This window comes from Odontesthes bonariensis, chromosome 8, assembly GCF_027942865.1.
Source record: "Odontesthes bonariensis isolate fOdoBon6 chromosome 8, fOdoBon6.hap1, whole genome shotgun sequence".
Classification (NCBI taxonomy): Eukaryota; Metazoa; Chordata; class Actinopteri; order Atheriniformes; family Atherinopsidae; genus Odontesthes; species Odontesthes bonariensis.
Window position 1 is genome coordinate 240,885 of NC_134513.1, and position 19,696 is coordinate 260,580.

The 19,696-nt window shown below is 45.0% G+C and overlaps 2 protein-coding genes across 3 annotated transcripts in view; one reads left to right on the forward strand and one right to left on the reverse strand.

Moving 5' to 3' along the window:
- The window catches only part of cdk17 (cyclin dependent kinase 17), a 46,011-nt gene extending 37,300 nt beyond the window's left edge, over window positions 1-8,711 (forward strand). Inside the window, exons 6-17 of the mRNA XM_075471249.1 lie at window positions 3,354-3,410; window positions 3,493-3,607; window positions 3,798-3,892; window positions 3,968-4,030; window positions 4,186-4,309; window positions 4,402-4,522; window positions 4,616-4,713; window positions 4,786-4,891; window positions 6,935-6,977; window positions 7,253-7,343; window positions 7,415-7,492; window positions 7,677-8,711. Of these exons, the coding sequence (XP_075327364.1) occupies window positions 3,354-3,410; window positions 3,493-3,607; window positions 3,798-3,892; window positions 3,968-4,030; window positions 4,186-4,309; window positions 4,402-4,522; window positions 4,616-4,713; window positions 4,786-4,891; window positions 6,935-6,977; window positions 7,253-7,343; window positions 7,415-7,492; window positions 7,677-7,717 (1,032 nt within the window). The 3' untranslated portion in view covers window positions 7,718-8,711. The remainder of the gene's footprint in view (window positions 1-3,353; window positions 3,411-3,492; window positions 3,608-3,797; window positions 3,893-3,967; window positions 4,031-4,185; window positions 4,310-4,401; window positions 4,523-4,615; window positions 4,714-4,785; window positions 4,892-6,934; window positions 6,978-7,252; window positions 7,344-7,414; window positions 7,493-7,676) is intronic.
- Window positions 8,712-11,316: 2,605 nt separating this feature from the next.
- On the reverse strand, window positions 11,317-19,123 carry elk3 (ETS transcription factor ELK3). Of its 2 annotated transcripts, none has more exons than XM_075471251.1 (5): window positions 18,820-19,123; window positions 17,058-18,088; window positions 16,323-16,985; window positions 15,345-15,485; window positions 11,317-12,535 (listed from the first exon to the last, which is right to left on the reverse strand). In XM_075471251.1, the coding sequence occupies exons 2-5, from the start codon at window positions 17,262-17,264 to the stop codon at window positions 12,443-12,445; spliced, it is 1,104 nt and encodes a 367-aa protein (XP_075327366.1). In that variant the 5' UTR covers window positions 17,265-18,088; window positions 18,820-19,123; the 3' UTR covers window positions 11,317-12,442. The 2 variants fall into 2 exon arrangements, with proteins under 2 accessions (XP_075327366.1, XP_075327365.1); XM_075471250.1 differs by having other exon boundaries at window positions 17,058-17,273; window positions 18,820-19,121.
- Window positions 19,124-19,696: the final 573 nt, after the last annotated feature.

Genomic DNA, 19,696 nt, shown 5'->3' on the forward strand with positions numbered 1-19,696 from the left:
CTGTTTATCATGTTTAGGTTTAGGTTTAAACATGGCTGGTTATCATGTTCATGTTTAGGTTTAAATATGGCTGGTTATCATGTTTAGGTTTAGGTTTAAACATGGCTGTTTATCATGTTCATGTTTAGGTTTAAACATGGCTGGTTATCATGTTCATGTTTAGGTTTAAACATTGCTGGTTATCATGTTTAGGTTTAAACATGGCTGGTTATCATGTTCATGTTTAGGTTTAAATATGGCTGGTTATCATGTTCATGTTTAGGTTTAAACATTGCTGGTTATCATGTTTAGGTTTAAACATGGCTGGTTATCATGTTCATGTTTAGGTTTAAACATGGCTGTTTATCATGTTTAGGTTTAAACATGGCTGGTTATCATGTTCATGTTTAGGTTTAAACATGGCTGGTTATCATGTTCATGTTTAGGTTTAAATATGGCTGGTTATCATGTTTAGGTTTAGGTTTAAACATGGCTGTTTATCATGTTCATGTTTAGGTTTAAACATGGCTGGTTATCATGTTCATGTTTAGGTTTAAACATGGCTGGTTATCATGTTTAGGTTTAGGTTTAAACATGGCTGTTTATCATGTTTAGGTTTAAACATGGCTGGTTATCATGTTTAGGTTTAAACATGGCTGGTTATCATGTTTAGGTTTAGGTTTAAACATGGCTGGTTATCATGTTCATGTTTAGGTTTAAATATGGCTGGTTATCATGTTCATGTTTAGGTTTAAACATGGCTGTTTATCATGTTTAGGTTTAGGTTTAAACATGGCTGGTTATCATGTTCATGTTTAGGTTTAAATATGGCTGGTTATCATGTTTAGGTTTAAACATGGCTGGTTATCATGTTCATGTTTAGGTTTAAATATGGCTGGTTATCATGTTCATGTTTAGGTTTAAACATGGCTGGTTATCATGTTCATGTTTAGGTTTAAACATGGCTGTTTATCATGTTTAGGTTTAAACATGGCTGGTTATCATGTTCATGTTTAGGTTTAAACATGGCTGTTTATCATGTTTAGGTTTAAACATGGCTGGTTATCATGTTTAGGTTTAAACATGGCTGGTTATCATGTTCATGTTTAGGTTTAAATATGGCTGGTTATCATGTTTAGGTTTAAACATGGCTGGTTATCATGTTCATGTTTAGGTTTAAACATGGCTGTTTATCATGTTTAGGTTTAAACATGGCTGTTTATCATGTTCATGTTTAGGTTTAAACATGGCTGGTTATCATGTTCATGTTTAGGTTTAAACATGGCTGGTTATCATGTTCATGTTTAGGTTTAAACATGGCTGGTTATCATGTTTAGGTTTAAACATGGCTGGTTATCATGTTCATGTTTAGGTTTAAACATGGCTGGTTATCATGTTCATGTTTAGGTTTAAACATGGCTGGTTATCATGTTCATGTTTAGGTTTAAACATGGCTGGTTATCATGTTCATGTTTAGGTTTAAATATGGCTGGTTATCATGTTCATGTTTAGGTTTAAACATGGCTGGTTATCATGTTCATGTTTAGGTTTAAACATGGCTGTTTATCATGTTTAGGTTTAAACATGGCTGGTTATCATGTTTAGGTTTAAACATGGCTGGTTATCATGTTCATGTTTAGGTTTAAACATGGCTGGTTATCATGTTTAGGTTTAAACATGGCTGGTTATCATGTTCATGTTTAGGTTTAAACATGGCTGGTTATCATGTTCATGTTTAGGTTTAAACATGGCTGGTTATCATGTTCATGTTTAGGTTTAAATATGGCTGGTTATCATGTTCATGTTTAGGTATAAACATGGCTGGTTATCATGTTTAGGTTTAAACATGGCTGGTTATCATGTTCATGTTTAGGTTTAAACATGGCTGGTTATCATGTTTAGGTTTAGGTTTAAACATGGCTGGTTATCATGTTCATGTTTAGGTTTAAACATGGCTGGTTATCATGTTCATGTTTAGGTTTAAACATGGCTGGTTATCATGTTCATGTTTAGGTTTAAACATGGCTGGTTATCATGTTCATGTTTAGGTTTAAACATGGCTGGTTATCATGTTTAGGTTTAAACATGGCTGGTTATCATGTTCATGTTTAGGTTTAAACATGGCTGGTTATCATGTTTAGGTTTAAACATGGCTGGTTATCATGTTCATGTTTAGGTTTAAACATGGCTGGTTATCATGTTTAGGTTTAAATATGGCTGGTTATCATGTTCATGTTTAGGTTTAAACATGGCTGGTTATCATGTTTAGGTTTAAACATGGCTGGTTATCATGTTTAGGTTTAAACATGGCTGGTTATCATGTTCATGTTTAGGTTTAAACATGGCTGGTTATCATGTTCATGTTTAGGTTTAAATATGGCTGTTTATCATGTTCATGTTTAGGTTTGAACATGGCTGGTTATCATGTTCATGTTTAGGTTTAAACATGGCTGGTTATCATGTTCATGTTTAGGTTTAAACATGGCTGGTTATCATGTTTAGGTTTAAACATGGCTGGTTATCATGTTTAGGTTTAAACATGGCTGGTTATCATGTTTAGGTTTAAACATGGCTGGTTATCATGTTCATGTTTAGGTTTAAACATGGCTGTTTATCATGTTTAGGTTTAGGTTTAAACATGGCTGGTTATCATGTTCATGTTTAGGTTTAAACATGGCTGTTTATCATGTTCATGTTTAGGTTTAAACATAGCTGGTTATCATGTTCATGTTTAGGTTTAAACATGGCTGTTTATCATGTTTAGGTTTAGGTTTAAACATGGCTGGTTATCATGTTCATGTTTAGGTTTAAACATAGCTGGTTATCATGTTCATGTTTAGGTTTAAACATGGCTGGTTATCATGTTCACGTTTAGGTTTAAACATGGCTGTTTATCATATTCATGTTTAGGTTTAAACATGGCTGTTTATCATGCTCATGTTTAGGTTTAAACATGGCTGTTTATCATGTTCATGTTTAGGTTTAAACATGGCTGTTTATCATGTTCATGTTTAGGTTTAAACATGGCTGTTTATCATGTTCATGTTTAGGTTTAAACATGGCTGTTCATCATGTTCATGTTTAGGTTTAAACATGGCTGTTTATCAGGTTTAGGTTTAAACATGGCTGGTTATCAGGTTCATGTTTAGGTTTAAACATGGCTGGTTATCATGTTCATGTTTAGGTTTAAACATGGCTGGTTATCATGTTCATGTTTAGGTTTAAACATGGCTGGTTATCATGTTTAGGTTTAGGTTTAAACATGGCTGGTTATCATGTTTAGGTTTAAACATAGCCCTAAACCCTGTCTAACTAGTGGAACAGTAACTTTTTTTAATGCGTGATTCTGACTTCTTCCTTTGACTCCTCCGCAGTCTGAAATCGGTTTTGGGAAGTTGGAGACGTACATTAAACTGGACAAGCTTGGAGAGGTGAGGACACCTTAAACTTCCTGACTCACCGATAACCGCAGCAATGTCCATCACACCCTAACCTCCCTCGCTTTGCCTGCAGGGAACGTACGCCACGGTGTTCAAAGGACGCAGCAAGCTTACCGACAACCTGGTGGCACTGAAGGAGATTCGGCTGGAGCACGAGGAAGGAGCGCCGTGCACCGCCATCAGAGAAGGTGCTCGCTTACTGAGGCTTTGTTTACAACCAGCTGAACCTTTAACCTTTAACCTTTAAACTTTACCTCTGGAGGCGAATCAGGCCCAGCTGAGCAGCTTCATATCGGTTTGGTGTGTTTAATCTGCAGTTTGTGCTGTGATGTAAACACCCTGCATATGCTCTGCTTTCATAAACATCTGTCTCTGTAGTGTCTTTACTGAAGGACCTGAAGCACGCCAACATCGTGACCTTACACGACATCGTGCACACGGACAAGAGCCTGACGCTGGTCTTTGAGTACCTGGTAACTTTCAGCTTTAGCTCCTGGTTGTTGTTGTAAAGTCTAGTCTGTTTGTGACGGCGTCCTCTCTGCCTGCAGGACAAAGATCTGAAGCAGTACATGGACGACTGTGGAAACATCATGAGCATGCACAATGTGAAGGTGAGACCAGCAGCACCAGTTTACTGCTGTGCTCAGACCCAACATTGACCTTATATTCTGCATTTATATGTATGTTGGACCATGCTTCAGCTTGGGTTAGGGTTCAGGGTTCAGGCTCATTGTGTGTTAGAAACCATCTAAACATGCTTTTCCAGATCTTCCTGTTCCAGATCCTGCGAGGGCTTTCATATTGTCATAAGAGGAAAGTCCTCCACAGGGACCTGAAGCCTCAGAACCTTCTCATCAACGAGAAAGGGGAACTAAAGCTGGCTGATTTTGGTAAGAGGAGCCCGGGGCAGGTACTCTCTGGGGCAGTAAAACTTCTGGTGTGAGGTGTTTGAGATATTTGAACTATAAATTTGTGTGTGCAGGTCTGGCGAGGGCCAAGTCTGTCCCGACCAAAACGTACTCCAACGAGGTGGTGACGCTGTGGTACCGGCCTCCTGACGTCCTGCTGGGCTCCTCAGAGTACTCCACTCAGATCGACATGTGGTACGAAGGCTCTCCACGGGGCAACGGGGGCAGAGGAACACAGCCTCAGGGGGTATCAGGGTAGTTACCATTCATGGGTCTGTGTGTCTCCAGGGGTGTCGGCTGTATATTCTATGAGATGGCTGCAGGTCGGCCTTTGTTCCCGGGCTCCACCGTGGAGGACGAGCTCCACCTGATCTTCAGGCTGCTGGGTGAGTATCCCACACAGGTATTTACCCACAAACCCTGACCGTGTCTGATCCGCTGTGACTGTGTGACCGCAGGCACGCCCGCCGAGGAAAACTGGCCGGGAATCTCCTCCATCGAAGAGTTCAAATCCTACAACTTCCCAAAATACAAGCCGCAGCCGCTGATCAACCACGCCCCCAGGTACTGCGCCTAGTGTGTGGTTTCCTTCCTGCCTAACCCTAACCCAGCCTAACTAACCCTAACCCACCCTAACCAACCCTAACCAACCCGAACCCACCCTAACCAACCTGAACCCACCCTAACCAACCTGAACCAACCCTAACCCACCCTAACCAACCCGAACCCTAACCCACCCTAACCAACCTGAACCCACCCTAACCCTAACCAACCCTAACCAACCCTAACCAACCCTAACCCACCCTAACCAACCCTAAAGGCTGATTCATACTCGGCGCAACCTCGCTCATACTAGCTGGTCGCAAATGGCGCAAACGGTCACGTGTCCCAAAATTCCGCCACGCCCCCCGTCGCAAGCTAGAAAATCCTCGCGCGGCGCAAGGGCGCGCACACAACTTTTTTTCTGACTTCGCGCGCGCTCCACCAGAAACAGCTGACCAAGAAAAAGAAAAAATGAACACTGCAGAGACCACGGTGACCGAGAGGATGCGCCTCTACAAACATCTGTACGACACATCTATGAAGTTACACTGGGACAACGTTTGACAAAGTTCGTCTTGTTGCAAAGGACGAACATTCCACCTTCTCTTCTGTTTTTGCCGCAGCCGCTTAGCTCTGAGATACATATACAGTTCTACACCCAGAGTAAATTCATTCCGCATCAGATGTGCCAGCCTCTGCTGACGTGACACCACAGGTGGCATTGTGTATGCTTTCTTCGTATGCTTTTCAGCTTGTTTCCTCAACAGTGACGCCCGCTGGTCTGGAGAGAACTGCAAATGTGACGCATACTCGGCGCAAACTGCGCTTATGAGCTGAAGGAACTGTGAAGGGGCTGGCGCTTTCGATGACGTCATTAATGGTTCTCGAGCCAGAACGTTTGCGCCGAGTATGAATCAGCCTTAACCCACCCTAACCAACCCGAACCCTAACCCACCCTAACCAACCCGAACCCACCCTAACCAACCCGAACCCTAACCCACCCTAACCAACCTGAACCCACCCTAACCAACCCGAACCCACCCTAACCAACCCGAACCCTAACCCACCCTAACCAACCTGAACCCACCCTAACCAACCCTAACCCACCCTAACCCACCTGAACCCACCCTAACCAACCCGAACCCTAACCCACCCTAACCAACCCGAACCCTAACCCACCCTAACCAACCTGAACCCACCCTAACCAACCCGAACCCACCCTAACCAACCCGAACCCACCCTAACCAACCCTAACCCACCCTAACCAACCTGAACCCACCCTAACCAACCCTAACCCACCCTAACCAACCCGAACCCTAACCCAGCCTAACTAACCCTAACCCACCCTAACCAACCCGAACCCAGCCTAACCAACCCGAACCAACCCTAACCAACCCTAACCCAGCCTAACCCACCCGAACCCAGCCTAACCAACCCTAACCCACCCTAACCAACCCTAACCCAGCCTAACCCAGGACCACAAAATAGAAAAATAAAAACAGGCAGGGGCTAATTCACTTACTTCGACGCTAACAAACCATGGAAATGGATCCAAATACAGATTAAATGGATGCTTGAAATTCAAATACACCTGAACACCTGGACAGGAATATGGTTTCACCCTAGTCTCTGGAACAATCCTCCTTCTACCCTTTTCGAAACAAACCCCCCCAACAACCCTGTTTTCTACATTTTTTACACCGGGGGCCGGGTCCACTCTTACAGGTTTATATTTTCCACTTTTTATTCTTTGACATTTCCAATTCTTGTGGATACTTTTTACCCACATATATTTTTCTACTTTTCATATTACAACCTGCCGAGACTTGGTTCTCGGGGGGAAAAAATAATTAATTAATCCTCATAACTTAAATAATTTTTCTCAAAAACCAAACTACAACCAATACCCCCCTTGATATAACCTTTCCCTGCCACTTACCCTAACACAGTAATTTATACAGAACTAATTCTTCCAAGAAAACAAATCAGACCCTCTTCCTCCCTAACCCCCCCCCCCCCCCGCAGGCAGACATTAAACTGCTTCTTCTTCTTCTTCTTCTTCAGGCTGGATGGCGAGGGCATCGAGCTGCTGCTGGCTTTCCTCAGAGTGAGTAAATCTGACAATTCCCAGAATGCACCTCACCTCACCGAAAATATTGAGTGTTTTTTTTAGGGTTTTAAGCCCTAACCCTGCTGAGGTTAATAAAAATCCCCAGATGTGTGTTCTGATGATAAAAGCATCAGAACACATGAAGCTGAGGTCCTGCAGTACCACATGTTGGCAGCAGGGGGCACCGTTCTGCCACTGAGCTCCACATGCTTCCTGTTCCTAATGCCATCGCTTTAGCTGCAGGTCATTCTTCTTCCTGTCTGTCCTCACAGTACGAGTCGAAGGCGAGGACTTCAGCCGAAGAGGCGATGAAACATTCCTACTTCCGGCAGCTCGGGATCAGAGTTTACTCGCTGCCTGAGAGTAAGAACAGAGTCGGTGTTTGCTCCCGTCGGGGTTAGGTGGAGGCTGAAGCTCTGCTTCCTGTGTTTCAGGTGTGTCCATCTTCACATTAAAGGAGGTGCAGCTGCAGAGGGACCCGGGCTACCGGAACGCCTCGTACCCAGAGTCAGGTGGGTGGATAAAAAGGGCTGAGAAACAGCTGAAGCTCAGACAACTACAGTTCCCACAATGCAAAGGTGTCATGTTAAACCCTTCATGGGTCAGGGTTAGGGTTAGGGTTAGGGTGACCTCCAGGCCAGCGTAACAGAGGCCTAAGGCATTGTGGGTAATGCAGTTTTTCCTGTGTTCCCCCAGGAAACGGCAAGATCAACAGAAGGCAGAGCATGCTGTTCTGAAGTTTCTGGATCTTCACCGACTCCTCCCACCAACCTCTCGCATGAGCCCGCCCCCCGAAGCGACATGCCCCGCCCCTTTCCCCCGGAGCGACATGCCCCGCCCCTTTCCCCCGGAGCGACATGCCCCGCCCCTTTACCTGCACACACACACACACACACCTTCTGAACGAGTGACTCTGAGTTGAATCAGTTGTTTATTTATTGGGGGTGAAGTTGAATTTTTTGCTGCTAAACTACTGAACTACTGTCTGTGTGTGTGTGTGTGTGTGTGTGTGTGTGTGTGTGTGTGTGTGTGTGTGTGTGTGTGTGTGCACGTGATGCGAACTCCAGACGCCATGCACAGTTCAGTCAGGTTTCTGTTCTCTGACTTTGATTCTCCGGCTTCTTTTGAGTTAAAGTCAACGGATGTTGATGTCGACGCTGTGATCCGAGTTCATGTTCTCGTTGTTCTCGTTGTTCTCGTTGTTCTCGTTGTTCTTTGAGCTTCTTTGAGCTTCTTCAGGCTTTAAAGAAGCTCATCTACACATGCACACATGTATGTCTTATTCTCCTTGGAGCTTCCCTTTGAGTTGTGCTAACAGTTCCAGGTTCAGACTGTAACACTGGATGCTTTTGGTTCCTCTGGATCTGCCATCCTCAGTTCTCCTAAACATTTCAGATGGACATGTTTTGGTTTTTTTGGGGGGGTTATATGTGAGTGGACTGATGTCCGAGGGGTTAAAGAAGCAAACGGAACCCGGGCGACTTTGTTTCCACCTTTGTGGTTCAGCGGGACCAACACTGAGGGAGGGAATGGTTGGGAAGTCATGTGAGGCCGACAAGAACTCCTTAAAATCCCTTCAAACTGCCAGGAAACTCCAGCATGTTGCTTCTTTTCTTTTTCTGAATCAGGGCCTCGGCAGGGCCTCGGCTGGGCCTCCGCTGGGCCTCCGCTGGGCCTCGGCAGGGCCTCGGCTGGGCCTCGGCTGGGCCTCGGCAGGGCCTCGGCAGGGCCTCGGCTGGGCCTCCGCTGGGCCTCGGCTGGGCCTCGGCGGGGCCTCGGCGGGGCCTCGGCTGGGCCTCGGCTGGGCCTCCGCTGGGCCTCCGCTGGGCCTCGGCAGGGCCTCGGCAGGGCCTCGGCTGGGCCTCCGCTGGGCCTCCGCTGGGCCTCCGCTGGGCCTCGGCTGGGCCTCGGCAGGGCCTCGGCTGGGCCTCGGCTGGGCCTCGGCGGGGCCTCGGCGGGGCCTCGGCTGGGCCTCGGCTGGGCCTCCGCTGGGCCTCGGCTGGGCCTCGGCTGGGCCTCGGCAGGGCCTCGGCTGGGCCTCGGCTGGGCCTTGGCAGGGCCTCGGGCCTCGGTTTGGCCCGGTTCACCCAACAGTATTAAGATGTGTTCCCTGTGACTTTGTGAAAAAACTGTCATGTGGCATGTTTTCTGGACGAGGGAAGGAGGGTGTTTGCTTATTTTCCTCTTTGCTCTCATTTGTACAGAAAAAATGATTTCAAATTGAAACGTTAGATTTGCTGTGTGCAGCTGACAGTGAAGATGATGATGAAGCCTGTTGAGAAGTTTTGGTTTTAATATGGTTTACTGAAGCAAAAGAATGATCCTTAAGTCACTGTTACTGGTGTTTACTGGTGTTTACTGGTGTTTACTGGTATTTACTGGTGTTTACTGGTGTTTACTGGTATTTACTGGTGTTTACTGGTGCCCACTGCGTTCAGTTTGGTGAGAAAAGCTGTTTCATTGCTTTGAGATTGTTTAAGAAAGAGAGTTTCCTTTTGGAGAAAATTGATACCACTCCTAAATCTTGATGCTAACTATGCTAGCTGCAGCCTGTTTTCTAAGCTTAGCACGAACAAAAGAACCCCAACCCTGTGACAAACAGCACTGCTCTGTATATAACAGTGATAAAAGTAGCCCAATAATATATTTATAGCTTCCTAATAAAGACATTTTTCTTAGTTTAATTATGGAAGCACGGCAAGAAGAATTTGCAGATGTTAGCAAGAGCCAATGCTAGGCTATTTCTTAGCGTAGAAGTAGTCCCATAACTAACCTGCCTAGCTAAGCTAAGCTAAGCTTTAGCAAGCTAACCAGATGTTCAGACTTTAGTATTATGTCATTTGTGAGCAGTTGGTTCAAACTAATTTAAGTTAATAATGTTTTTCTGTGTTAGTTGAAGCACAGCAGAAAGTTTCAGGTCCTTCTTATGAGTGGGACAAACAGCAGAGTGGGATCAATCTTCTTTATAACTCTCTGTACAGCAGCCATTAAGGAAAGAGCACAACTTTAAAGGACTATTTTGAAGCTAAATTCAACATATATAGAAGGTAGAAACCCATTTCTGCATGAGTTTGTTTTAAACAAACACCAGGAGTGCATTGAGTGTTAAACGGGAAAATGTAAGTTTTCAGAGGATCTGAGGGAGGTTTTCTTGTTTTGTCTGTTGGGATGTAAAAGATTTGTCTTTTTCAACTTACTGATTAGAGGCTATAAGAGTGTTGGAAGCACCAGTGAAGCTAATATCTGAAACCATTAATAGAATAACATTCACATTTAACACAGATTGCAGCTGATAGTGAAATAATCCCGTAAAGATGCTCATCTTTTCTGTAGGGGAAAGAATTATTTTTCCATCAAGCTCCTAAAGTGACTGAATGAAGCTAACACATAAATAAAAATGTAACGTACTGTAAACAGGAGAAGTCATTATATTAATGATATCCTGTGCTACATGCCCCCCTGAGCACCATTTACTGAGTCTGCATGTTTACCTGATTCACTGAATTTTATACATTCCTCAAACGAAAGGATTATTTCACTGTAAGCTGCAAACGGTGTTTCTGCTAATAGGACTTTTTGTACATGAACAGCAGTAACGTGCACAACAGGAGATTTCTTAAACCGCTTAATATTTATCGTTGTAAAACTGTGCTTTTTCAAATGTGTGAATGAGATCATTTTATGTGAACGTGCGTGGATCCGTGTGCGTGTCCATGTGCGTGTGGATCCGTGTGCGTGTCCATGTGCGTGTGGATCTGTGTGCGTGTGCGTGTGGATCTGTGTGCGTGTGCGTGTGGATCCGTGTGCGTGTGGATCTGTGTGCGTGTCCATGTGCGTGTGGATCTGTGTGCGTGTGCGTGTGGATCCGTGTGCGTGTGGATCTGTGTGCGTGTCCATGTGCGTGTGCGTGTCCATGTGCGTGTGGATCCGTGTGCGTGTGCGTGTGGATCTGTGTGCGTGTGCGTGTGGATCCGTGTGCGTGTGGATCTGTGTGCGTGTCCATGTGCGTGTGCGTGTCCATGTGCGTGTGGATCCGTGTGCGTGTGCGTGTGGATCTGTGTGCGTGTGCGTGTGGATCCGTGTGCGTGTGGATCTGTGTGCGTGTCCATGTGCGTGTGCGTGTGCGTGTGGATCCGTGTGCGTGTGCGTGCCTGATGCATGGAAGGCCTGCTGTGTTGTGACCTCTGAAACACTGAGCTACAGTTGGTGTGTGACTCTTTTTACTGGAACTATTTATTTCTCATAACCATCAAAAGTAAATTTAATCTGTTTCATAAAGTGACCGAGTCGCTCTCATTCTTTGAATTTAGGATTTTAAAAAAGTCTTTGCACAAGATACAAAGAAAACATCAAATTTATTTAAAAAAAGTGCAGAAACCATGAAAATTGTTGAGAATATACTTACATTGATTTTCCAAGAAAAATAACCAGGAGCCATTTTACAACAACACCTTTTTGTACAGTTTGGACCAGGAATGTGTATTAAAGCCTTTAAAACATGTACAGAATGTTACATTATAGAAGGCACAAGTGGCTTAGAAGTGAATTAACAAAACATCCAGGAAATAAAGCAGGAAAAAGTCACGACTCAGCACTGTGGTTAGCTGGTAAAGGTTCCATTTCATGGAGAGTTCGAAGAGTTCAAATAAAGCACAATCCTGTGACCCCAAACATCCATAACTGCACATTTTTACATTTGTTCCACTGAAAGAGACAAAGAAGACGGAATCATCAGCCTAATATGTTATAAAATCTAAAATAAGTGCATTATTTTAGATTTTATAACTTATCATTTGTATTCGGCTGATTCACTTTATTGCTGAGAAAATACAACTTTCATATTTAATTAATAAAAATTAAACAAGAGCAACTAGCCAGTTAGCTTAGCTTAAAGACTAGAAGTAGCGGGAAACGACCAGATTCAGGTTCTGTCCAGAAGTGTCTCCATGGTAACAATGCTGTACGTCAGTGCTAATATTAGCAGGTAGCATGAGCCGATTTCTGTGCTGCAGTTACCAACTGTATGCTAGCACTACAAATACACATTTAGGAAAATATTTTACGCCAATTCACACATATCCATTTGTTGTGTGTGGTCTTACTTGGTTAAGAGGAGTTTTCAAAATGTAAAATACACTTGTTCAGTGCTCAGTTTTTATCTGATGAATCCTGACGAGGTGCTGAGATTAGCCTGGCAGCTAAAGCATGTAGCATGGATGGTGACACCCAGAGGGATGAGATGAACGGCGTGATGAGGTCTGACCGTCAGTCCATTTCTTTGTTTTAAAAGACATTCAAAAATACCCTGAAGTAAACATCATAATATCCACTCCGACTCTTTCTGTGGAGCGTTGTCTCACAGAGTCCCAGTCCTGCCTGGTTTCTCATTTAACAACATTATTTCTTTGGTCCTTCAGTCCGGCCGCCTTAGGTCCGGTTTGCTCTCCCGTCTCAGGCCGGCATCAAGACTTCTGGGAGCTGGAGGAGAGCAGCAGAGGAGAGGCGTCCACACTGGGTAAAGGTCCAGGAATGTGTCCGTTCAGCAGGGTGGGGAACTGCAGGGATACAGATGGGATTAAATGAATGCTTCAAAGACAGATCCTTAAAGTTATTTTCATTAACTCAGAGTTCAGAATAACAGCTTCCCCCCGTGTGGTTTGTTCAAACCAGTTTGACTTGTTTCCTGCCCTTAAATCTCAGTTTAGTGTCAGAGAAGAAATATGTTTTCAACTTGAAATCAAGCAAAATGTCTAATATCATCTAATTGGTATCAAACCACCGAGTCCACTATGTTGAATATGTTTTCATGTGTCTGAGTGGGTTAAGGAAGGCTGGGGACTAACAGACATATATGTATATAGATAATATATAAGGTCCTTTTGGGATTGATAAAATACTTACTTTTTTAAATTTTCATTTAATTTAAGAATCATTAGTTTCAGTCAAGACGGACGTGAAAATCCTACAGAAAGGGGCATTTTAAGGCATAAATTAGATTTAATTTACAAGGTTTCAGAGCAGTTTGTATCCATGAGGCACCGCCATGTTGCTATGGTAACCTCAAAGGAATAAACCAAACACTGTTTTGTGGTTTTGAAGGTTTTGAAGGTGGTATTTAGTTTGTTGCAGTCTGCCACTAGATGTCACTGAAACGGACCCACTGCATCATTATTGGGAAGATTTACAGCTTTACATTGACCATAAAATGTGTTTTTCATTAATTTATAGTGAGAAAAGCAGTTTTCAGTTATAGTAATAAAACAGAAATTAGGTTTATCAGAAGGAAGGAACAACAACACAAAGAGGCTGAAGAGCTGAGAACAGAAGCTGCTCACACAGCTGGTCAGTAACCAGGTTACTGGGTCAGTAACCAGGTTACAGGGTTAGTAACCAGGTTACTGGGTCAGTAACCTGATTACTGGGTCAGTAACCTGGTTACTGGGTTAGTAACCAGGTTACAGGGTTAGTAACCTCGTTACTGGGTCAGTAACCAGGTTACGGGGTTAGTAACCTGGTTACGGGGTCAGTAACCTGGTTACTTACAGGGTTAGTAATCAGGTTACTGGGTCAGTAACCAGGTTACAGGGTTAGTAATCAGGTTACTGGGTTAGTAACCAGGTTACAGGGTTAGTAACCTCGTTACTGGGTCAGTAACCTGGTTACTTACAGGGTTAGTAACCTGGTTACTGGGTCAGTAACCAGGTTACGGGGTTAGTAACCTGGTTACGGGGTTAGTAACCAGATTACTGGGTCAGTAACCTGGTTACAGGGTTAGTAACCAGGTTACAGGGTTAGTAACCAGGTTACTGGGTTAGTAACCTGATTACTGGGTCAGTAACCTGGTTACTGGGTTAGTAACCAGGTTACAGGGTTAGTAACCTCGTTACTGGGTCAGTAACCTGGTTACTTACTGGGTTAGTAACCTGATTACTGGGTCAGTAACCTGGTTACAGGGTTAGTAACCAGGTTACAGGGTTAGTAACCTGGTTACGGGGTTAGTAACCTGGTTACAGGGTTAGTAACCAGGTTACGGGGTCAGTAACCAGGTTACAGGGTTAGTAACCTGGTTACTGGGTTAGTAACCAGGTTACTGGTATCAGCTCCGTAATGTTTGCTTTTGCTCTAACACAGAAAGATAAATGAAAGTGGATTCTATGTTAAATCTTCCTTTTCTGGGGCAGTTTATTCAGGTTTGTGTGTTTCTGACTCCTGACCAACCTACCCTCCCGTTTGCCCCCGAGCCGACAGGAAGTTGCCCCCTTTTCTGGTCCACACTTGAGCGGAAACATCTGCAGCTTATTCTGAAACGCTGGCACGCGGTGAATCACACGTGCACACTGTGAATCACACGTGCACAAACATCTCGCACGCAGAAGCGACCGCAGAGAGCTGGAAACTGGAGGGGTTTGTGGGGTTTGTGGGGTTGGAGCTACATTCTGATTCAGTCTGATGGGTTGGAGGCTCAGGAATGAAGGAATGAAGCAGGTCGGCTGGTTTTCTTTCATTCTGATGCTTAAAGGAGCTGAGATACAAAACAATCTTTAGACAAATAAGAAATATCCATTAAGGTTGACTTTAATAAAGGTTCTACGGCAGGTTTTAGGTGAAACTAATTTAGGTCAGAGTAGCGACTGCAGCATAGATGATGGGTAATTCGCCTCTTTTAGACTCTTTTTGGACTGAAACAGTTAAGGATTATAATTCACATCCACAGGATGTAAAGTCATTAGATGTTTCCTGTGTGAATCGTACTTTATTATGAGCAGGATTAGTCAGCAGAAGCTTTGTGTGCAGAGTCCCTCCGACTGTAGATTTATTTACAGCCCGTGGGTGAGATGTGTTGGAGGTTAAACTCCATGTGGTTAAACATCAACAACTCAGAGCGGACCTGCACAGGACGGGAGCCCTGAGGTCAGAGGTCACGCCTCACTGGGGTTTTAAGTCTTAAATATACCTGGAAACCGAAGAATTAACTTAGAGATGCACGACTGTGAAAGTTTAATACTGATGTTTAAAATAAGAGTTTAGCTGATACGGACTGTTTTTCTCATTTTAATGCCAGTGATTCTGAGTATTTGAGCCTTTAATTTTACCATCTTTGAATTAGCATAAATTATTTCATTCAAATGTATAAAAAAGATTAATGATGAATATATTTAAACAAAAATCATTCTTTCAAAAGTCAGTAAAAGCATTAAAAAACGTTTTCAGTGCTTGGATGACCCAACTAAATGAAACAGAGACACAGCCAGGACCCACCAGGTATCAGCCATGGGGGGTCAGGTCCTGTTCTGAGTGAGCTGAACCAGGTAAGAGCCAATGAGGATCCTCTCATTCAGGGCCACACCAATAAATAAGGGTTACCTGGAAGAGGGGGGCGTGGCTCTGCAGCTGGGCGGGGCTTTGCAGCTGGGCGGGGCTTAGGGGTCCCACCGGACTCAGGCTGGACCAGAAATGGATGCTGGAGAGCAGAGGACTGGGAGTGAGCAGCAGACCTGACGGAGTCTGAAGGGATAAAACACGAGAGAAACATTCAGTGAGCAGAGAAAGCATCCAAACACTCATATCCAACATCTGTCCATCTGCGTTCATCTTTAATATCAAACCAAACTGGTTTTCTTTCCCTCCGCAGAGCTGGAGGAAGACTTTAAGAGCTTCCCTTCGTTTGGGCGGATTAGTGACGGAACTGATGCTTTAAATGTGCTGACTGAACCAGTCATGGTTAGCATACATCCAGGTTAGCATACATCCAGGTTAGCATACATCCAGGTGCTGCATGACAATCATCAGCTCTCTGCTACTCGCAGCTAACAAACACAAGAATGCCTCTGAACGGCAGGAAGTTGTCTCCAAGCTGATTTCCCTTAAGCTCTAAACTCTGTAAACTTTAGCAACATTTGAAACATTTTCAGGCGAGAAAGTAGTCGTTTAGATCCCCAACGTGTTGAAAACCTGACAAAATACCGGCTGTTTACAATTTTGTTCCCACGAATTCGGCGCTACTAAAGCTAGCCGCAGTGAGCTAACGCACTTCCTGTTATTTTCACAAAATAAAATACCCGTTGCCTTTTATCATAGGGAAAGCCATTACCATACAACTGGTGCTTTTGTTTTGAAAACAGGAAGTGAACCTACCCTCGTTGTAGCTAGCTTGAAACTGCCGTTTTGACAGGAAATGACGATCGGCAACGTCACGTCACGTTGCATCTTGGGTAGTTTGAGTATGAGTAGTAACCTCATGATGCATACCCCACATTTAGGAGAATCTAGTATGCATCCGGGAACTTCTCCTTACTCAAACTCGCATACTAACTCACCTTTATGGGGGTTGATGTGTCGTACCTGTGCAGTGAGGAAGGCGGGGGTCAGGGACCCGGAGGGCAGGGCGGGGCTGTTGAGGGCGATGGAAACGAGGTCACTTCCTGTCAGGAGGAGCGAGGAGGCGCAGATTTCCAAGCTTTTGGGTTTTCGGCCCTTCAGAGCAGCGTAGCTGGCCAGGCCCCTCCTCTCCGGCGTTGCCGTGCACCGTGACCTCTCCCTCTGATTGGACGACAGGTTCAGAGGTTGGGCATTGGGCTCCACATCCTCAGAATCCGTGCTCTGGCTCCGCCCCCTCACCTGTAGGTGGGCGGGGCTTTGCAGAGGGGAGGTCTCAGGGGGCGGGGTCGATGGGAGGGGGGCGGGGCCACAGTTGGCTACAAATCGGATCACTGAGGACGTGTCGTCGTAGCGATCGGGTCCGGTCTCGGTTTTGATTGGCCGGTTCTGTTCTAAGGAGTGCTTCAGGGAGCTGATGGTGAAGGAGGAGTACAGGCCGGAGTGGAGGTACCGGTTCCTCTCAGCCCCGTCCTCGTCCTCAGGATCTGAGGTCAGCCCGCCGGCCTCCTCGCCGTTCTCCTCGCCGCTCCGACCCGCCTCCACGGCCGCAGGGTCCATCTTCAGGATCTCGGGGAACGACACAAACTTGTAGACGAACTTTTGGCCGATCACCTTCCTAATGATGTTCTGCGGAGAAAAAAAGTGCGTCTCATTTCAAAGCCGACCCAGAGATGCTGATGGCGTTCTCGTGGTCCTGACCTTGTCGTAGTAGTAGCGCAGCGCCCGGCTCAGCTTGTCGTAGTTCATGTTGGTCTTGTTCTTGCGCAGCCCCCACAGCTTGGCCACCTCCTCGGACTTCAGCAGCTTGAACTCGCCGTCGCTGGACGTCCAGCAGATGAGGTGTTTGTGGCTTTGGTCGAGCAGCAGCTGGAGCAGGAACTGCCAGAGCGTGATGGAGCTCTCCATGATGGCGGCCTGCAGAGGATCAGGAGAATCAGGGCGTTAATCATCTCTGTGACATTAGAACGATATTAGAACAAACACTGATGAATGCAGCTTTAATATTCACTGTTTCTGATGTGCACAAGTCCACGTTCCAGCAGTTATTAATCATCTTAAGACTCATCTCTGTTCCTAAAAACTCCAGGACTTTCAACTTACTTACGTTTACTCCTTATTTCCATCTATAAATCTATAAATATGCTAATCAGCACCAGCTGAGCTGAGCTGACCCAGCACCAACTAACCCACAGCTAACTTCTCATTTCATGGCCCCAGGGAGTCGGGATCGGTCCCTCTAATGTTCCATGTGGACTGTCGGGCTCTCTAAGAGTTAGGGTAACTCTAGGGTTAGGGTTAGAGTTACCCTAACTAGGGACCGCGGTGTTTGGGAACTAGAGACCGCGGTCCTCAGAACGGCGTTCTTAGAACTGCTCTGTCCGAATGCTGCTGGTGTTTTTGGGCTCAACATGTTTGTAAAACAAAGTCAAAGAGAAAGTAAGAACATCTTAACTTGGAGCTACAGATCTGCCTTCATGCCAACATGTTGTTCAATAAAGAAAAGGGTCAGATTTTAGATTTAGATTTAGATTGAACTGTTGGTTCAATCTAAAGTGCAGCACCTGAATCTATTTGAGTTTTGGCAGAAAAAGGGGAAAGTGTGAACAATAAGGCCGCGTGTCACTTCCTGTTTCCTGTGTGAGGTGATGGAGGAACTGCAGTGATGTCTGATGGACTTCCTGTCATTCAGCTTCAGGGGCGTCCTTCCCGGTGAGGCTCTCCAGGACTTCCTGTCACCGGGAACACAAACGCATTGTCCATGTTTCTGTATTCGTATCACAAACTGTTGTTAACACCAACAGATGCAGAGTTTCTCTTTAAAGCTCACAGTCCTGATGTCAGTTTGATCTGAGAGGACAGAGGCAGCAGGTTTCCAGGTTTCCAGGTTTCCAGGTTTCAGCTCAGCAGAAACAGACACACATAATTCCGTCCGTTTCCTCCTGGTTTGGTTACCTCTTGTTTTTGGAAAGATGTCAGAGTATGTGTGGAGAGGGACCGGGGAAACTCAAATGCTTCTTTGTTTTTGCACCGGTGACTCATTTTCAAGATGTTTCTGCTGCCAGCTTCAGTCCGGAAACGCACGAGCCAGGTCCAGACCAACCAGAAACTCTGCTGCCAGACTTTTAAAGGAGCCACGGCGGATTATTTCCCCCAAAACCTCTTTAGATCCTATTTTCCCTTCAGCTGTAAACCTTAAAAAGTGGAGCCAAAGCGGGAGTTTGACGCGCAGCTTTAACACCTTTTACGCGCAGCTTTAACACCTTTTACGCGCAGCTTTAACACCTTTTACGCGCAGCTTTCACGGTGTCGGCGCAGCTCTCATGCAGCTCGTGCAGCTCTCGTGCTGACACGGTGTGTCTGAGCATCGTAAAGTTTCATCAAACACACTGAGAGTACAAACTCCGCTCCGGTCGGTCCGCGGCGCACAGACATGGAAGTTAAGAGAAAACGCGGCACCTACCAGATGTGGATGGCCGCTGCTGTGCGTCCCTCTGTCCGTGCGTGATGAGTCTGTCTGTTAAAGGGAGTGTGTGCTGTGTTAAAGCAGAATGTGTTAGAGCAGAGTGGGCTCCATGCTGCTGCTGGCCCGCTGTCTGAAAGCGGATCCGCAGCTTTTCTCTCTGCTGCCTCAGAGCAGGAAGTCGGGACGCGCAGACGGAGAGCGGGCGCACTTCCTCTGGCGCAGTATTCCCGTCTGTGTAAACACACACACACATGCACGCGCACGCACGCACGCACACACACACACACACACACACACACACACACACACACACATATACCTAAAAATATTATATTCTGACACACACCCTCAGCTCTAGGCCAACTGACGTCACATTGTTCCTGCTCACCGGGAGGAGTTCCTGTTATTACACACACGCGCACGCACGCACGCACACACAGGTTTGGCTTTCCGGTAACTTAAATGTTGCCCAATCTTTGATTTCACTGAGATAAAGCTCTGCATAGAATAGAAAAATACTTTATTCATCCCCCAAGTAGCTCAACATTTTTTAAAATATTTACAATGATCGTATTAACAACAACAATAATAATACCAATTCTAGTAAAAAATACTACTACTAACTGATAATAATAATAATAAATGACTAAATAAACAAATAAATAAAAAAAAGCAGAGTATCAGTTTCTTAAAGGTGTTTTCTTTGGTCATTTGTTTGCATGGGTTATTATTATTATCATGATTATTATTGTGCTTTTTGTTGCCCTTCCTCTTGTTAAACTTGATGTTTTGGCTTTGCTGAATGATAGAGACTTTGCTCAGATATATATATAAATAAATAAATAAATGCTTGGTTGCAGTCTTTAAAAAACGA

Excerpts from the sequence above, each read along its gene's own strand:
- elk3 (XM_075471251.1), bottom strand. The coding sequence starts at position 17,264 with ATGGAGAGCTCCATCACGCTCTGGCAGTTCCTGCTCCAGCTGCTGCTC. Across the intron at positions 16,986-17,057 it reads TGCGCTACTACTACGACAAG|AACATCATTAGGAAGGTGAT; the intron begins GTCAGGACCACG and ends TTTTCTCCGCAG. Across the intron at positions 12,536-15,344 it reads GCCACGCCCCCCTCTTCCAG|TTCCCCACCCTGCTGAACGG; the intron begins GTAACCCTTATT and ends GTATCCCTGCAG.